This window comes from Zeus faber (genome assembly GCF_960531495.2).
Source record: "Zeus faber genome assembly, chromosome: 11".
NCBI classification, from domain to species: Eukaryota; Metazoa; Chordata; class Actinopteri; order Zeiformes; family Zeidae; genus Zeus; species Zeus faber.
In genome coordinates this window covers 4,001,516-4,021,093 of record NC_137205.1, presented here as the reverse complement: position 1 = coordinate 4,021,093, position 19,578 = coordinate 4,001,516, and the positions used below count along the sequence as shown (strand labels likewise).

At 40.9% G+C, this 19,578-nt stretch overlaps 1 protein-coding gene across 2 annotated transcripts in view; it reads left to right on the top strand.

Moving 5' to 3' along the window:
- Positions 1-1,783: 1,783 nt before the first annotated feature.
- abcc1 (ATP binding cassette subfamily C member 1 (ABCC1 blood group)) overlaps positions 1,784-19,578 on the top strand; it is a gene marked incomplete at its 5' end in the record, with an annotated part of 115,479 nt that continues 97,684 nt past the window's right edge. For both annotated transcript variants that reach the window (XM_080009112.1, XM_080009111.1), the window contains 5 exons: positions 1,784-1,831; positions 8,504-8,680; positions 10,602-10,730; positions 13,228-13,365; positions 13,685-13,810. In XM_080009112.1, coding sequence (XP_079865238.1) covers positions 1,784-1,831; positions 8,504-8,680; positions 10,602-10,730; positions 13,228-13,365; positions 13,685-13,810 — 618 coding nt within the window. The remainder of the gene's footprint in view (positions 1,832-8,503; positions 8,681-10,601; positions 10,731-13,227; positions 13,366-13,684; positions 13,811-19,578) is intronic.

The following is a 19,578-nucleotide window of genomic DNA, read 5'->3' as shown; positions in this document are numbered from 1 at the left end:
CCCTTTCAGAAAAGAGATTTAACATATTTTTCAGGCTAAAAAGTGACAAGTTTCTCAATAGTAAAATGTTCAGTGAGGTTGTGCTATGGACAACCTACAAACCTACATGTATCTACAACAGAAAAATACTCACCATATACCCCTATATGCAGATGACATCATTTTGCGTTCTAGAATAGGATTCAAAATTCTACAACTATCCAAACTAGATGATGGTCTTGCTTATCTCAATTCATTTTCCAGTTGGGTTCCATAATAATTAATTCTTTAAGGATATAGAAACAAGCTGAGCAATAAAGGTTTTCAAGAATTGAAGGAGTACTTCATAATTTCTCTGATTGAGTCCCTCACCCTGTATAAGGGTGTCTATATGACAAACTAATGATGGTGACTAACTAAAAAACGTCTTGGTGTAGTGTTAATTTGGAATAATCTTAGAATTCATCCAAATTGGGACATTTTAGTCAGCATTGGTTTGTTTTCAAATAAAAAGTAATATACAGTAGATTGTATCTATATTCATATCACTTCTCGCTGTGCGTACTAAATAAAAATTCTAACTAATAATTCTTAATACAAGTGAATTGGACAATTTTCATCACATGTTTTGGGAATGTCCAATTTAAAATGATTTCTGGAAGCTAGTTTCTAGTATGTTGTTCAGTGTGGGATCCCAGTGTGATTGCAATATTTCTTTGATATTTGAATTTATTAGAACATTGCATTTCAGGTCTTCATAGATCTTCAGTCACATTATCCGACTGGAGCAAGGCTGTGAACTTTGTAAAAAAAAAAAAAATCTAAAAAATCGAATATAGTTATGTAGAGTATTATTTGGATAATATTTATGATTTCATATAAAATATTGTTTTAATAATAAACTGCCCCTTTTATTGTTTAATACAATTTATATTACTATTATATATATAAATAATGTAATCTTCATAATACTATGTATGTAAAATAGTGGGTTAGGGTTAGGCTCTTGTAAAGAACCTACGACGGTCAACTTGGCGCAATCCCCGTTTCCTGCGACCGTTCCAAGTCCTGCTTGTCAACAACACCGCCCTCAAGGTCGAAGGCCGAGCCTCCTGGGTTCACCATGTATACGCCAACTACACCACTCACCACTCCAATCGTGCTAACTGCTATGTCCGTCTTCACGATCGCATAAGGTTACCACCATTCCCTTTACCGCAACCAAAGAAATTCATTTTTTGGAAGCCGTTTGCGAATGGTGTTACTGCACTAACAGCACCACCCCACAGTCCGCTCCACCGTTGGAATTTTGTGTCCTCGTCAGAATAGCCTGTTGTACTTTCGTCCCTGACAACGACGCCGACTTTTGATTCATTTTAAGAGTTTATTACATAATCATTTTAAGCATTTATTAAAATGTGATTCATTTTAAGATTTTCAGCATTTATTACAATGTGATTCATTTTTTAGAATGTATTATATAACCAATATAATATATAATAATTTCAATATTTACGTTTTACAATGTTTTTTTAAATTTTTTAATACTATCTCTTTATGTGATTAAAAGGGTGGAATATAACAATCTAATGTGACATAAATCCCTCGGTCCCCGGGCCTGTCGCTGTGTGCTTCTGGCTGCGACGGGTGTGACGAATATCTGTCTGTTTGGGGGCGCGTACGTATGCTGGAATTCTCCGCTTAACCTGGCAACCCGTGCTTTCAGAGGCGGGGGCTTGCGTAATACAGAAGCTGCAGAGCGCCCGACGAGAACTTTTCATCAAAACACTCCGCTTGACTGCGAATGGGGCTTGACGCCTTCTGTAGTCTGGACGGTTCCGACCCGTTTTGGGTGAGTCACTGTCTTCCGTGGCCGTTTCGTTAATTGCTTTATCTCATAAAAAAAGTTTGCGCGGCTGGCATTGTTATTATTATGGTCAGCGGTGAGGGCAGCAGTAGCAGCTAACCGGCGGCTGTGATGCTAACCTCCTAGCTAGGGTTAGCTTATTTTACCGTTGCTGGCAAATCACCTGTTAACGGGTAACTAGCTAAGCTAAGGTCTTAGCTGGGTTATTTTAGTTCACTCTAGCTGGTAATCGCCAGCTAACCGGTTAACGAGCAAAACGCGGACGCCGGCCGTCGGGCTGCCGTGTGATTAAGATTCCACCGGTCTATTAAAAAACAAACAAACAAACAAAGTGTTCAGTCCACCTAATCCAACACTGATAGAATCAGCTGCTAGCGCTGCTAGCCAAAACATCTCTATTATGGTCCAATAGAGCCACTCAGCTAGCTAGCTGGTAGTAATGTCACTGGGAGTCATCTGGTGGAGGTGGTAGAAGAAGATGGTATTCTTTTTTGACATTTTGAAACAAATAAACAAACAAATAAATGGAATAAACCGAGAGTCACAATATATGACTAGATCAGTGGCTACGAACTAATTTATACTGATTACAGATAATCTATAGCTTTATATAGTTAAAATAGCAGTAAAGTATTGATGATAATGATGGCTTTATAATTATACTAAGAGTAATAATTTTAACGACACCAATTACAATGTTTAGTTTACTGTCTAAAAGTCATATTTAATATCAGGTTTATTGTACATTCATCTTTCTGCGTCACTGTTTATTTCATATGTGCCTAAAGGAATTGCGTAGGGCCCACAAATGTATTATTAAGATTTTTCTTTTGGTCAGTGAGGTTTAAGTTGAGTGTTAGACCATCGTGGTTTATTACAGGAGGAGATCACGACAGGGAGGAATATGCAATAATTACAGGAGAATCAATGTGTCAATTAGTTTGAAGGTTGCATCATAGTCACACAAGTGTACACTGTAATGTGACAGAACAAGCTTAGTCAGCTTTATTGCCATAAAATAAAAATTGGCTCACAGCCCTCTCTCAACCACAACAGTTATAGCAACTTCTTTGGCAAGGTAAGCGTACAAGATGCAAGTAATTTTTAAATTTGTAAGTGGTAAAACTTGTGTGCATGCACCAGTTTTGATTGACATCAATCCTAATTTATTGTTTGTTTTGGGACCTCTATTGTTTTTGTTCGGATACAAAATGGCGGTTGAAGTGTCTGGCTCTCAGTGACCCACGGACACGAATGAATGATATTTGTATTCAGGGCAGTCCAGAAACGCAGTGGTCCAAGTTCGAGCCACATTGGGCTGGATTTGCAGAAGGAGTTAGTGGAGAAAAAAGGTGTTTTCTCACCTCCGTCGGCGATAGCAAAACGTCATGCGAAAACACTACAGACTAGTGGTGTAACGGATCGTGGTTGATCCTTGATCCGTACGGATCACCCCCCACAGTTCGGCTCACATGTGAACCACGGATCAATTGCAAAATTTTACCGTTATAGTGAAGTAAGTTTTACTGCCGCTGTTACTTTTTAAATTAATTATTCCATAAATCTCAATGCAGAGTTGCCTTGAAAAGAAGAGACAAGACGGATGTGTGGTGTATTTCACTCTGAAGCGCAACGATTGGTTCATAGGAGTGTAACAATTCCGTGACTGGATTGAAATGAGCGTTCGATTTCGAACCTCGAAATCTCTATTAGGGTTGCGATTCTCCCCGTAATTTTTTGGGTAATATTGTCCGACATGAATGTGATCTCTGATGTAACGTTATCTGAAAATAAACTGTGTGCTGTATCCCTCATGCAGAGCTTTTTTTGGGATGGTTCAAACCAAAGCCCGAGCCGCAGGAGCTCAGCTGGAGCGCAGCTTGTGCCTTCTCATAATTAAGTGCGTTCCGACTCAATAAAATATGATATTTTACAATATGTCCAGTTGACTTGTCCACTTGAGAGGGCAGAACAGAGACCGGCAGCTTGTGAGAAGTGCCAATACGAACCAGTACGTGCTCCATAAGAGTAGTTAATGTTATGGATATGATTTGGATTGTGATATCAAAGATAAGATGATATTGTTGAACTGAACATGATGCTGTGATATGATGATTAGAATTAGGTAAAAAAGTCAGATTAGACAAGAATGTACAGCGCGGACACGGACGTGGTGGGGGGAGGAGAAGGGACGCACTTATTGTAGTGTTGAAAAGTTTGTCTCTTCACTGAAAAGAGACACACTTTTCGGTCGGTTCTTACGGCTCCCATGCATTTATTTTATATAGGTTTATTTAATATTGAAATATTTTGTTTATATTTATTCCAACACAAAAAATTATATATATATATAATGTATATATATATACATTATATATAACAATTTCATTTCACTGGACTCAGAGTTACTTATTGAATAACAAGTGTTTTTCTTTACAAATCGAGACAATTGGATTCGGGTTAGTGCTGAAAAAAATACATATGTTTAAATCGAAAGTTGAATCATGTCATCAACAACTGTAACTTGCTTAATTCTGAACCAAATTTTCATGAAATTTAATTTGTTATAAGCATGAGAAATTTAACACAATACTGGTTACTGTTACTGGAATTTAATTAAGTTACGGGGAGTGGATCTTATCATATTTCATTCACTACCATGTGGAAGAATTGTTTGCATTGCATTATGGAAGAAGGTATCATTCCTGCCTCATAAAGCACTTTCATTTAACAATTCAGTACTTAATATTTTATATATTTTAAGATTTTAGTTAAATATTGGATCTTGAATGTTTTTTTCATTTAAAGCCATGGGCAAAAGCACTTTGCTTTAAGTGCTTTACAGATAAATGGAAAGCAAAGTTATATTTGTCTCCCTTTTTAAATGTAACTTTTATTTTTTTTTGTTGATCCAAAAAATGATCCGAACCGTGTGGTTTGTGATCTGTTGCAACCCTACTACAGACTACTGATTGGTCACAGACTCGTCATGATTGTGCGACACGGCACATCCGGAACCAACTCACCTCACGTGCCGTGGCTGCTCGCCGATCAGTTACTGGCTGTGGAGAGACAGTATCCAGACCGTCTAGTAATCGTTCTCGGAGTCTCAAAAAAAAAATAAGACACATTCTCGAAATACAAGCAGTTTATTAACTATTAGAGCAGAGAGGAGAACACGCTGGAGAACCGCAACACCACCATCCATAATGCGCATTCACAGTCTGGACGAATACACAACACTTGACACCTGTACGACTAGAGTGGCTTGTATTTGTGGTAAGATCTGCAAGAACGAAAGGGGCTTGGTTACATACATTTGTATTAGTCCTTTTTGATATTAACCCGAATTTCAAATGAATGGTAGTCTACAGTAAACGTTTCATAGTCAAAGCCAGATTTGTCACCTTTCTAACACAACATTGTAGTCCTTTTCAGATATTACCATATTCATTACTTTGGTTAAATGTCATCTTGAATTATAGTTAGTTATATCATTAAACAAAAAAAACACCTCAGGCTGCTAACTGTATTAGGGCCATTCTGTCAAATGTTGGAAACACCGCACATTTGCGGTGTTGGAAGGAACCAGAAAGAGTGGGGCGGAGGCACCCGAAGTAATGGTGCAGAGTGCATTGTGACAGCATCAGCACTTCACTCGGTATGTTCAATGAAAACATTCCCCCAGATGTCATTGTGAATAATATTTGTCACATGCATCACATCGACTAACCCTGTTCATTGCTGATAGGGTCCAGGGGCTATTGTTCATGAAAACCCAAACGTCAGTAGTCTATGCATCCACCTCTTGTCTCACAGACAAGATGAATAAAATGTGTCGGGACAGTCCCGACATGCCGTCATCCAAGTTTGATCCAGATCGGTCCATTATTACATGTGTGTGTGCAAATGATGGCTTGCACAGGTCACATGATATCATTGCAGTTGGTCAACAACCGGGTCCTCACCACGAAGGAGGCACATGCACATATGACTGACATCAGACTTTCATGGATGTCATGGATCCGACGAAACCCACAGACAATCTGAATAAGATTTGTACTTGGGCAGTTCCAACATGACCTTGTTCACAGATCACATGATTCAGCAAAACAAACCTTGCTAAGATACTGTCAAGCACAGATATAGCCGCGATTGAACTTCTCTATGATAAGTTATAAGATTTATGATCATGATAAGATTGTATATAAGTGCATGGTCACCGTATTGAGGTGGTCAAGATCCACCAGTAAACAAATGCAGTGTGCGCTGGGGGGTACCGGCCCCCCTGCAGAGTGAACTGCGGCTCGCGGGCTCTAGTTGGGCAAGCTGCAGTCGGCTCCGTGGAGGGGTCTGCTCTGCCGCATCCCTCAACGCGCACTGCACCTCACTGTCCCTCAGGAAGAAAAAAATAAAAATCATTTTTTTGTATTCAGTACAGTGCATGTGGGGTTGCGCGGGTGCACATAGAACATAATTTAATGTGGCAAATGCAGTCTCCCCGTTCCAGCAGTGCAGGATTTATTGTTTACAAATCAAGTATTTACACAAACACACCAAGACTAAATACATGGGACTATTTGCAACAAGGGACAAGGGAATATGCCAGTAGCCCTTGGTTAAATCCAGCGTTGTAAAAATACATGCCATACCTAACCGGTCGAGAAGCTCATCGACACGATGCATCAGGTAGCCATCGAACTTCGACACAGCGTTTGCCTTTTGGTAATCTACTCAGAACCACACTGACCCATCGGGCTTACTAACGAGCATGACCACGTACCATTCGCTCATAAATTCCTAAATTTGGGCAGACCCCACACCGTCTGTGCGTTGGACTTCATAATCGACCTCCCCCATGCTTCGTGTGCCCATGAAGGGCCCTTGCCATTTCGTACTTGCTAACACCTTGTCTCCCGGGGAGAATTGTCTTAACCAAGCCCCCCAGTCGTACAGGCAGCACTGATGTTCCTGGGCCTGGAGCAAATTCTCCCGTGCTTCCTGCCTTAATGCGTGTAGCTTTGCTCTCAGGTCCAGGAGGTACTGGACCTCATTTTTACTGGTGCTGGGACCTTCCTGCCAGTTTTCCTTAATCAGATCGGGCACCCCACGAGGTCTCCTGCCTCAAACAGTAGCTCAAAGGGGGAAAACCCCGTGGAGGACTCGGGAACCCCCTGCACTGCGAACAACAGAAGGTTCAGCCATGTATCCCAATTTCGGCTGTCATGGACATGGACTAACTTTCGGATCATGTTTTTCAACGTTTTGTTGAAGCGCTCGACCAGGCCATCCGTATGCGGGTGGTAAACGCTGGTGACGTGTGCCACATTTTTGGACGTAATACTGCGCAGCTGCAATGCTTCTGGGTATCGGGTCACGTAGTCCACGAGGACTAACACGAATTGATAGCCCTGAGCACTGCGGTTTAATGGTCCGATGAAATCCAAAGCGATTCTCTCGAACGAGAGAGTCTCAACTAAGGGTTAACATTGGTTGTGTTTCTAGGAAGTGGTACGGCCATATAACGATGTTGAATGAACCAAGAAGCAGACGTGGCACACAGTTTTAGCCATTTCTTGTCAGTGCACACATTTAATGCTGCTCCTGACCATTATCCAAATGATACAGTAGCTCACCTTTTTAGATTTTTTTATATTGTTTCTATTATTGTGTAATGCTATTTTTGCGTTTTGGAAAATTGGAACAATATGGTGCCCCAATCAAGCCCCAATCACATAAGAAATCGCAAAAAATCCTGTGAACTTTTATTGTCATTTTATTGTCTTTTTAAATATATTTGATGGGCATTTTTTTTGCCTTTGTTACCGCTAGCAGTGAAGAGAGACAGGATATATTGGGGTGAAGAATGAGAGACATGTAACAAATGACCACATGCCAGATTCAAACCAGGGCCACTGGAAGGTGTTTTACCGACATGGTAGGCAAAATATCTACCTAGTTGAGTAACCAAAACGTCCGACTTTGGGCCTCACTTCTTGAATGTGTCTCTGTGCTGTTTTCACACATGCACTGCAACCCTGAAATGATCTGGACATTACCCGGATTAGCTGTATGTGTGAATGCAAATGTCTGAATCATTTGACCCGGACCTTACCCAGCCAGTACCCTAGTGCAAAGTCTGGGTAATGTCTGATTGAGAGGTTTGTGTGAATGGAGCAGGTTATTGTCCGGATCATTCACAGCGAGCGAGTGGGCATGTCCGTGTTAATGACGTCTCTATAATGCGGCTGTTATTTACCTATATGCTGATCTTAGTGCATGCAGTGTAGCTGCTGCGAACTCCTTTCTGCTTTCTTTATTATTCCTTTATTATATTGCGGATACGTCCAAATGCATGGAGTAGGAACACAAAAGAAAAGCCCAACTACTGATAAGTCTGTAGCCTCGTCCACCATCTTGGGTGTGCTGTAAAACTCTGCAGCGTCATTGCACCACATCCTGCCTCCTGCACACTCTACCCAGGTTCCGACCCTCGTCTAAACCAAACTGATTATTTCCAGGTAGTTCAAATGCGTCTGACACAGACAACCTCAGTTTTCTTTCTACATGTGTGAAACGGTAACTCCGGCCAATGACTGGATAATCAGAAATTGATAGGAACACTTTTTTCTTTTTTTTTGTTTGCTTTTTTGACAGGATTGGAACCGCACATGGCACACAGTGAACCCTGACCTGACCCAGTGCTTCCAGAACACAGTGCTGGTGTGGCTGCCCTGCCTCTACCTCTGGCTGTGTGCCCCACTCTACCTCATCTACCTCCGTGGCCATGACCGGGGCTACATATGCATGAGTCACTTCAACAAAGCCAAAACTGTAAGTAGAGCGTTGATGTAGGGGAGTAGTAGGTAGGGCTCGATAATTCTTGAACTTAAAGGTATTGTCTGATGGCAATAACCATTTTATTATGCAGTTCAGATTTGGACTGTTAGTTATGGCTCTTGGTATTGTATTTTTGTATTAGATAATCTCTGCTAACATTGTATCAGACCTGTGATCCGAAGTAAGAATTTAATTTAACCACCAGTTTTTATGTTTAAAAGCCCCCCCAAAGAATGATGGTATCAGGTAAATAATATTGACTATGTGTAAACCAGACACCATCCATATTTCTGTAGCGTTTCAAACATGTTACATCATACAGGTTTTCCTTGTCCCAGTTGTCTTTTCCTTCTTTTACAGGGTTAAATGGAAAATAACACTTACACTACTCACAAAAAGTTAGGGATATTTGGCTTTTGGGTGAAATTTCAGGATGAACCTAAAATGCACTATAACCTTTACAGGTGAACTTAATTTGACCTTCTCTGAACTTTTGAATGGACATGTCCAACTGTTCAATGTTTCAGTACTTTTTGCTCAACTTGCTGTTCTCTAACAAGGAGCTGAACGGCAAAATTCACAACAGGTGTCTGATCCATGAATCGACCAATACATTTCCTGATTCAATTAAAATTGGTATTTAAACAGTCCTCTTGATCACGCTGTTCACATTTTGACATCATGAGACACCCAAGTGTCACATCAGACCATTGGAAACCGTTTACATCAGCGTGGTCTGCGTGCTAGACGACCTGCAAGGGTACGTGACCACACCACCAGGCACAGGCATCATCGTCTTGCATGGGCCAGGGAGCATTTAGGCTGGACGAGGGACCAGTGGCCTCAGTGCTGTTCTCTGATGAAAGTCCATTCACGTTGAGCAGAAATGATGGCCGCCAACGATGTTAGAGACGTCAAGGAGGGCGCTATGCATCAGCCACTGTTGTCACCAGACAAGCCTATGGTGATGGTGGTGTTACAGTGTGGGCAGGTGTGTCTAGTCAATACAGAACTGCCCTACACTTTGTGAATGGTACAGTGACAAGCCCATACTACCTGAATAACATCATTTATCCAGTCATTGTGCCCCTGCATGAACAGCAAAGGCCCGATTTCATCTTCATGGACGACAATGCTCCAGCTCCTCGAGGTCGCATCATTAGGCAACGGCTGCTGGAGACTGGGGCACCTCAAATGGAGTGGCCTGCACTTTCTCCAGCCCTGAATCCCATAGAAAACCTATGGGATCAGCTGAGTGGCCGTGTAGAGGCTCGTCACTCTGTACCCCAGAACCTCAATGACCTGAGGGCCACCCTTCAAGAAGAGTGTGGTGCCATGCCTCAGCAAACAATAAATAGACTTGTGAACAGCATGAGATGTCGTTGTCAAGCTGTAATTGATGCTCAAGGGCACATGAAAAGTTATTGAGACATTGACATTTTTTGTTGTGGTTTACCCACCACTGTTGTTGGCTTTTGTTTCAATAAATTGTTTGAGATGCGGAAATCACCAATTGCATGGTTCTACTTAAATGCTCTACTTTCATGATATAATATCACTGTAGCGTGAACTTTTTACATTTTCCATAAATTTCACCCAAAAGCCCAATATCCCTTACTTTTTGTGAGTAGTGTATGTATAGACTAAGTCACTAACCTCAATTCTAAAGTTTCACATCTTTGCTTTGAATTCTCATTTCCCCGCATCATTTGTGCTAATATTTTATATGTACAAATACCCCAAGTTCCACATTTCCCAAAAAGAAAATAATACCGGCAACACACAGTTGTTACTTATTTTCTTTTCAACAGTTCAAATTCTCAGGTTGTGTCTCATGCGCTCGGGGGCGACCTCACCTCTTCTTATCTGAGAGAAAAGCGTTGCCTTCTGTCGTCTCCTTATTTTCTCTCTGCAGGCCATTGGCTTTCTACTGTGGATTATCTGCTGGGCGGATGTTTTTTATTCTTTTTGGGAAAGAAGCCAGAGCACCGGCAGCTCTGCGGGCGTCTTCTTGGTCAGCCCCACCATGCTTGGCATCACCATGGTCAGACTTCTACCAATTTTCTATTTGTTTTACAGACACCCTTAGGACCATACTGGTGTCAAATGGGGTTTCAGTCATTTTCTTGTCAGTGCACATATTTTACATTGCCCCTGACCATTATCCTGATGATAGCTGACCTTTTTAGATTTTTTGTATTGTATCTGCTATTGTGTAATGATATTTTCATGTTTAAAAAACATTCAAGTCATGCCCCAATCAGAGGAAATTTCATTGCAAAGGAAAAGTGTTACTATGTATTTCTAGAATTGTATGCATCTATACTATTCTCTCTCTCTCTCTCTCTCTCTCTCTCTCTCTCTCTCTCTCTCTCTCTCTCTCTCTCTCTCTCTCTCTCTCTCTCTCTCTCTCTCTCTCTCTCTCTCTCTCTCTCTCTCTCTCTCTCTCTCTCTCTCTCTCTCTCTCTGTGTGTGTGGTGTCACTTTGTCAAACTCATCGGGTGTGTGTGTGTGTTTACAACCTAATGTTAATGGGAGATTACAGTGTGCGACCTTCATCCAATAACCTTATCCATCAAAGGAGCTTAGTATCTGTATACAGGGGGGCAATCTAATAATATATATTAAACAAAACATTAGATAATAATTCCTGGGATATCCTCCTTTTGGATTTTGTCCGGAGGTAATGGAGGGATGCCCATTACCTATGGGCTTGATATGTGAACAGTTTAAGGAATGGTATAAACGTGGTTCTCTGTTATCTCTTGTTGGAACATCTTGTAGAGTTCCCGCGTGAGGACGTGGTGATGTTCTCTTGAGCTCAATAAAGTTATTCTGACTTGTATTCTCACCAAGATTGTAGGTTCATTTATTAAAGTAGTGAAAGTGAATTTCCACCACAGCGTCTTGGTTTGCCAGAAAGGTTATCTTAAGTCTAGTAGTGTACAAGTATTTACTTATCCTGTTTAAAAATGGAGAGTCCGGTGGTCCTCAAGCAGGGGGATGAGCAAAATCCTGGGAACTTTGGGTCTCATTTAGTTACATTTCATATATTTTAATTCATGTCGTTCTTGTAGTTCATGTCTTAAAAATACTTGAACTATAAATGTCTGCACAAACACAGGCAACCAGCTAATAAATGTAACTAAATTACTGTCAACAAATACTGTAGGCTTTGCTTACCTGTAGATGCCCCTTCAAAGTGGACATGGAAACCAGCTACTGCAGTTTCATTGCCGTTTAGTTCACCTTGTGCTTTTCACTTTTGATCTGAAATTGTCCATCCAGTGAATGGATTGGACAACGCATTTCCAACCTGCTCATCCATCCAAATCCAAAAGTCCTATTCATTCTACTTTTTTTTAAATGTATTTTGAAGTTTTGGCCTCAAACAAGAATTGTGGCTGAAGTGAAAGTCATTTCCCACGCGTCTTTTATATACACTATTGTCACCCACAATGACCCGAGGCACTTTTTGTATTACTCCCCAATCCTGAGCATGAACAAAACATTGCAAGTCGTACAGGCATTTATTAAAATGTGGGTTCCGATCATTTTATAACTGTTCATAGCCACAACCTTGCTGGGTGCATTACAGTACTATTAAGAAACCTATGACTTGATGGATTGGCCTTTCACATTGAGAACGCAGGTAACAGTGTTAACATTTATTTGTGAGGACTAGATATGAAGCGAATTGCCAATGGAATTGCAACAAATCTCTTGTTAATTATGATGAGGTTTTTGTGAAACAGGTTTCTGGTTCTATCTAGTGGTCGACCGATTGGTCGGTCTGCCGATATGTTTTCTTTTCTCCCCAAGACAGCGCTGCTACATCCCCGTTGCTGTCCGTTGCTATGGGACTTAATTTTGTAAAAATGGAATGTTATTGTGTAAATACTTAACTTGAAAATAATAAATCCTGTATTTCTGTAATGGGGAGACTATTTCCAGACCAGTCTTTAATATGACGCCGTTTTTGACATTTTGTTTTTTATTGTTTATCATTATTTTTCATTCATACAGAAAACATTTTTTCCAAATGTTGTCTTTTGATTAACTGTGGACATTTATTTAGTTGATACGTTTTTTTTAATAACTGGACTGCAGAGACAATGCAGACAATAACATTAGTGTTAAATAAAAATTCATTTAAGTTCAGCAATTTTGTGTCTCATTTGTTATTATTATTATTAATAATAATAAATTGTTGTATTTTATCAGATGCAAAAAACATATCATTATATATCGGCGATCTACCACCCTGCTATCTAAATATCGGCATCGGCCACTGAAAAACCCATGTCAGTCGACCACTAGTTCTATCTTTGAAAATCTCAGAACAGGTAAGGCCATGACAACGATTTAGTCATTTTCATCTCGAGACATTCAGACTTATTTTGACATTGAGGGGGAAAACACCATGAAGTGTTGAAACTGTTGAATATTTTGAAGGTAGTATACAGACCTTTACCTGACATTGTTAACACAAAGCAGATGTTTACTTTATCTGTGTGTATGCCTGTTTGGTTGTGCTGCAGTTGCTAGCCACAATGTTGACCCAGTACGAGCGCATGAAGGGGGTCCAGTCGTCTGGCGTGATGCTCAACTTCTGGCTTTTGGCCACTCTATGTGCCACTGTCACCTTCAGGTCTAAGATCATCCAGGCCCTTGACCAGGTAAGCATTAACATGCCAAGAGCTTTTCAGGTTACTTTACGGGGGAAGGCTCTCATTATTCGGATTCAGAGGCTTTAAAGGCCAGCTCCAATCAATCAATTTTGTCTTAACAGAAAATTCTAAGAACATCCCTTGCACTACCATCATCTCAATGTATCATCAACTTATTTTTAAATGAACTATTCCGTCAGCAGGAAGGGCGTATGCCCTGAGCAGAGCATATTTGTAATATAAAATTAATAAAAATCTGCTAAAAGTAAATTGCTCTCCTTTCAAATCCCGATTGTGATATGACATTGAATAATTTATGTGTTTTCAGCCATCCACGGTGTGCGTGTGGAGGTACGCCACCTTCTACACCTACTACATCTTGCTGCTTGTCGCCCTGTTCCTGTCCTGCCTGTCAGACCAACCCCCTCTCTTCTCTCAGGCTGTCAAAGACACAGTGAGCGCCGTCTATCCCCCATAATACCCAGCTTTGCTTTGAATAGCATCTCTCAAAAAATCTTTACATTTTTCACGCTTTCAAATTTCCCAATCTAGCCAAACCATTCTGTGTGGACTGTGTGCACTATTGTAAGTGCTAAACTGTGCCGTGGTGTATTTTCTGCTCGCACTGCCGAGTTGTTGTTTGAAAATTTTTGGCTATGACAAAGCCTGGGCTGCGTGATAGCTGAAATCAATGGACAAGCTTTTGAAGCACCCTTACGACTTTATGCATGTATATGGTTTATATATATTGTTGGGATCTGGGAAACCGATCCCTCCCAGGTTTGTTGATGTCGAGAGATTCTTCAATCAGATGGAGACGGATGCGATGCAGAATGGATCCTTTATTGGCACAATGACAAAGACCAGGAGACGACCCCAAAGCAGGAGCGACCAAGCGAGAGAGAGAGCGAGTCTTTAGACACGCTCCTATATATATATCGTCCTAGGCCAGTTGTCATAAAGGTTATTTGGCAAGTCGTCATAAAGGCTATTTGGATGAGAGATGTCATAAAGAGACATTTTATATGTTGGGCACCATTTTAAGTAAAATGCCCTGTTATTTCTATTAGCCACCATTTTGTGCGCTATACTACATCCAACAATATATATACATATATATATATATGTATATATATATGGTTCTCCATCCGTCTGTCTTTGTGTGGTTATTGCGAGCAAAGAATGCAGTGACTCACGAAAGTAATTGGCATCCATCATTGTTTATTCCATATTTAATAGAAATCAGACTTTGCTTTTGATTTTTGATTCAACAGAATATTTTACATAATAAAACAAATGTAAATGGCATGGACAAAAATGATGGGACCCATAACCTAATATTTTGTTGCACAACATTTAGAGGCAATCACTGCAATCAAGCGATTTCTGTAGCTCTCAATGAGACTTCTGCACCTGTCAACAGGTAGTTTGGCCCACTCCTCCTGAGCAAACTGCTCCAGCTGTCTCAGGTTTAAAGGGTGCCGTCTCCAGACTGCATGTTTCAGCTCTTTCCATAGGTGTTCGATAGGATTCAGATCAGGGCTCATAGAAGGCCACTTCAGAATAGTCCAATGTTCTGTTCTTATACATTCTTGGGTACTTTTAGCTGTGTGTTTTGGGTCATTATCCTGTTGGCGGACCCATGACCTGCGACATGAACAGAGAGAGTTCTGACACTGGGCAGTACGTCCAAAATCCCTTGATAGTCTTGAGATTTCATTGTGATCACGTCATCAACTTCTTCCTTTGTAACAACGACGGGCGTATCGCTGTTCTCCTCCGGTGGTTCTTGAAAATACTTAATTTCAGCGTTACATTCAGGTTGAAATCCACTGTTTGAAATGTTCTCCAAGTCCGGGATAAAGCCGATATCAGATTCGGCATCGCTGTCGTTCTAGGCGCTTCTCGTAATCTATAACAACGCGGAGATGAGAGTTTTCACAGACAAGTGAAATCGAAGGATCCTCATCCTGCGCTTTAACCTTCGGTTTACGGAAGTGACGTCAGCTTTTCTTCTTCATGGGTTACGCTACCTACACAATGTATCCAGGTATGTGTAAAACTAGTACGATTTAAAGGTTGAACTCTATCAAAACGGTTTCACATTGTGACTTCACATCACATGGAATATGGAGGAATGATTTTCACCTGGACAGTCACTTTAAAGGAAACGATCGATCGGCGTTTGCACTGTTCAGCGTCTCGGTAAGTGAACTGTGTTTCCCCATGCAATCTAACAAGAATATTTAACTTGACGGTTTTACAATTATCTACTTTTTATAAATTAAACTTGGTTTTGAAAATACATTGAGATAAAAAAAATCCACAAAGGAACAAATGAGTAGATTGGACTACTGTAATGGCCTATTCACCGGCCTCCCCAAATCAGCTGTGCAGCGCCGACAGTTAATCCAAAATGCGGCTGCACGCGTTCTCACTGGGACAAAAAAGTTTCAACACATCACACCTGTTCTTAGATCTCTACATTGGCTCCCTGTCAAAACAAGAACGGATTTTAAGTTTCTGCTACTTGAACTTTATATAAAGCTATAAATGGCCTTGTACCTCAGTATATAAAAGAAATGGTAATTATATACGAACCAGCAAGAATTCTCAGGTCCACAGGCAGTGGCCTTTTAACTATCCCTCGTTCCAACTCTAAAGCAGGAGAGGCTGCCTTCTGTATCAAAGCCGCCAGTAATTGGAACACCCTACCGGGGGACCTGAGAGAGGCCCCCACACTAAATACTTTAAAATGCAGGTTAAAAACCTTGCTGTTCACTACAGTCTATTGTGTGTGTGTGTGTGTGTGTGTGTGTGTGTGTGTGTGTGTGTGTGTGTGTGTGTGTGTGTGTGTGTGTGTGTGTGTGTGTGTGTGTGTGGATGCTAGTTTTGCTGCTGTTGTTGTTGCTGTTTCGATAATTGCTGGCGGTGTTGTTGTTGTTTCTGTTGTGAGATTTCAGTGAGAGGATCATAAGAAGGGTGTGTTTTTGGGGAGAGAGAGTCAAAAGGGTCTCCCTCCCGAGGTGTGAATGAAAACTTGACCTGTAATTTAGGGACACTTATTAAAGCACCGTGACTGGATTAATATGAGATGGTGCACACTGTTGAAATTTCCGTTTCCAGTAAGCGCTACCACTTCCGGTTCCGGTCAAGTCTTTGTGAGTGTGTTGCTGTTTTTGCTGTGTTTTTTGTAGTTGTTGCTGCTGGTGTTGATGTTGCTGCTTCTGCTGTTGTTGTTTCTGTGGCTGCTGCTGTTGTTTAACTTAACCATCTCCAACATTGTAACAAAACTTAACCATATCTAAATTATACCTAAACATAACCATCTCTGGCCTTGTACCTTAACTTCAACATCTCTAGCGTTATACCTCAACTTCAACATCTCTAACATCTCTAACCTGAGTGACTTTTCTGGTTCCGGTGAAAGCTACCACTTCCGGTTCCGGTGACGTCTTTGCGTGTGCGTTGCTGTTGTTGTTTTTGCTGTTGATGTTGCTGCTGCTGTTGTTGTTTCTGTGGCTGCTGCTGCTGCTGTTGTTGCTGCTGTTGTTTCAGTGGCATTCTTTTGTAATGATCAGCTGACAACAACGTTCTCTTTCTTTTTTGTATTCCTTTGTAAAGCACATTGTGTTGCCCTGGTATGAAATGCACTTGGTATGAAGTGTGACTTGACTTGACTAACACGAATCTGGAAAAATCTCATTATCCTTCGAGAAAGCTTTTTTCAACTTATTTGGTGGCTTGTGGAGATTTTAGAAATGCACAACAATACAGGTTTCCCTGTGGTGTGTCACATATTAAGTCCTTTCCATCGGGGGCCTTTCCATAGGTGGCCAGGACTGACATCTTTGTGTGTGTGTGTGTTACTTCTTGAATCGTTCCCCAACTTTACCTGATTTGGATTAGGGAATTCAGATTGTTCGCACTGAGCTGCTGCTGTTCGAGTTGTTTTTTCTGTTTTTGTTGCTGTTGTTGTTGCTGCTACTGTTGCTGCTGTTAGTGCTGCTAACCTTATACCTAAACTGGTGTTGTCGTTGCTGCTGGTGTTGTTGCTGCTGCCTAAACTTAACCATCTTGGACATTGTACCTGAACATAGCCATCTCGAAACGTATACCTAAGCTTGACCATCTCTTGCCTTGTGCCTTAACTTAAACATCTCTGGCCTTTTGCCTCAATTTAACCATCTTTAACATCTCTAACCTGAGTGACTTTTCCGGTTCCGGTGAGAGCTACCACTTCGGGTTCCGGTGACGTCTTTGTGTGTGCGTTGCTGTTGTCGTTTTTTCTGATGTTGCTGCTGCTGTTGTTGTTGTTTTTGGCTGCTGCTACTATTTTTTTTCCTGTTGTTGTTTCTGTTGTGAGATAACAGTGAGTGAGAGAGAGAGAGAGAGAGAGAGACTCAACAGGATCTCCCTACTGAGGTGTGACTGAAAACTTGTACCCGTAATTAAGGAACGCTAATTAAAGGACTGACTGGATTAAGATTAGATGGTGCACACTGTTGACTCAATACAGATGAGGAGATTTCCGGTTCCGGTGAGAGCTACCAGTTCCAGTGATGTCTGTGCTTGAACGCTGTTTGTGTTGTTTCTACTATAGCTGCTGTTGCTGCTTTTTCTGTTGGTGTTTCTGTGCTGCTGCTGCTGTTGCTGCTGCTTTTGCTGCTGTTTTTGTTACTGCTATTGTTGCTGCTGGTGTTGTTGTTGGTGCTGCTAACCTCATACCTTAACTGGTGTTGTCGTTGCTGCTGATAGCCTTATACCTAAACTTAACCATCTCTGACCTTGTTCCTTGGCTTGACCATCTCAAACATTGTGCCTCAACATAACCATCCCTAGACTTATGCGTCGACTTACCATCTCTAGCCTTGTGCCTTAATTTCAACATCTCTACCCTTGTACCGCAACTTAACCATCTCTAATAACTCTAACGTGAGTGACTTTTCCGGTTCCGGTGAGAGCTACCAGTTCCGGTGACGTCTTTGCGTGGGCATTGCTGTTGTTGTTTTTGCTGTTGATGTTGCTGCTGCTGTTGTTTCTGTGGCTGCTGCTGCTGCTGTTGCTGCTGTTGTTGTTTTCTGTTTCTGCTGCTGTTGCTGCTGTGGCTACTGTGGTTGGAGTTGCTTTTATTGTTGTCTTTGTTGTGTTGCTGCTGCTTTTGTTGTTGCTGTTGTTTCAGGGGCATTGTTTTGTAATGACCAGCTGACAACTACGTTATCCTTCTTTTTTGTATTTCTTTGTAAAGCACATTGTGTTGCCCTGGTATGAAATGCACTTGGTATGAAGTGTGACTTGACTTGACTAACACGAATCTGGAAAAATCTCATTATCCTTCGAGAAAGCTTTTTTCAACTTATTTGGTGGCTCGTGGAGATTTTAGAAATGCACAACAATACAGGTTTCGCTGTGGTGTGTCACATATTAAGTCCTTTCCATCGGGGGCCATTATAATACAGCAACAAGTATCACAGAATTTGACAGCGAAAGAAATAATTATAAATATAGCTGTAGGCAACAAAACATGGGGTCCAGTATACAGTTTTCAGGGTTCTGGTGAAATGCAGCACGAGTTCCAATTTTCCGAGTTTACATTGAACGCTGCATCGGCTCCTCCAGTCTGTCGTCTGAACAAGATGTCTGAAAAGCCTCGGTTGCAACAAGACTTTATTATTATTAGCCCTGTGGGCTGGACCCCTAATAATAAATAAATAAATGTCTGTATTTAAGTCATACATTTGCTTTTTAAATCCAATTAATCAACATAATGATTGACAGATTAATTGATGACCAAACTAATTGCAGCCCTACTTCCTTGTGAATAGTCCTATTTTCCCAAGAAGTTTGACAATTTGCCAAATTGTCCATTGTCAAATGCAAAATGCTTTTTTTTTCCCAGTTTGAAATCACTCCAATTCTCACTATGCCATCTGCTGTTTGTTGATAATAAACAATAATGCATTTTATTTATAAAGCGCTTTTCTCAGAACTCAAAGCACTGTGCAATGAAATAAAAATGGATCATAAAAACAACCTTGGTTGCAGTGAACAACAATGTTTAAAAACGACAATTTATACTAGCATTAAAAGTAAAAGCAGATCACGCAGGCACAAGCATAAAGGTAAATGGAGATCAGGTAGTCACGAGAGATGAAATAAAATAAACCATAAAAGAAGTGAGTTAATCGTTAAGGACAATGTAGAATATAGAATGGCGGGTGG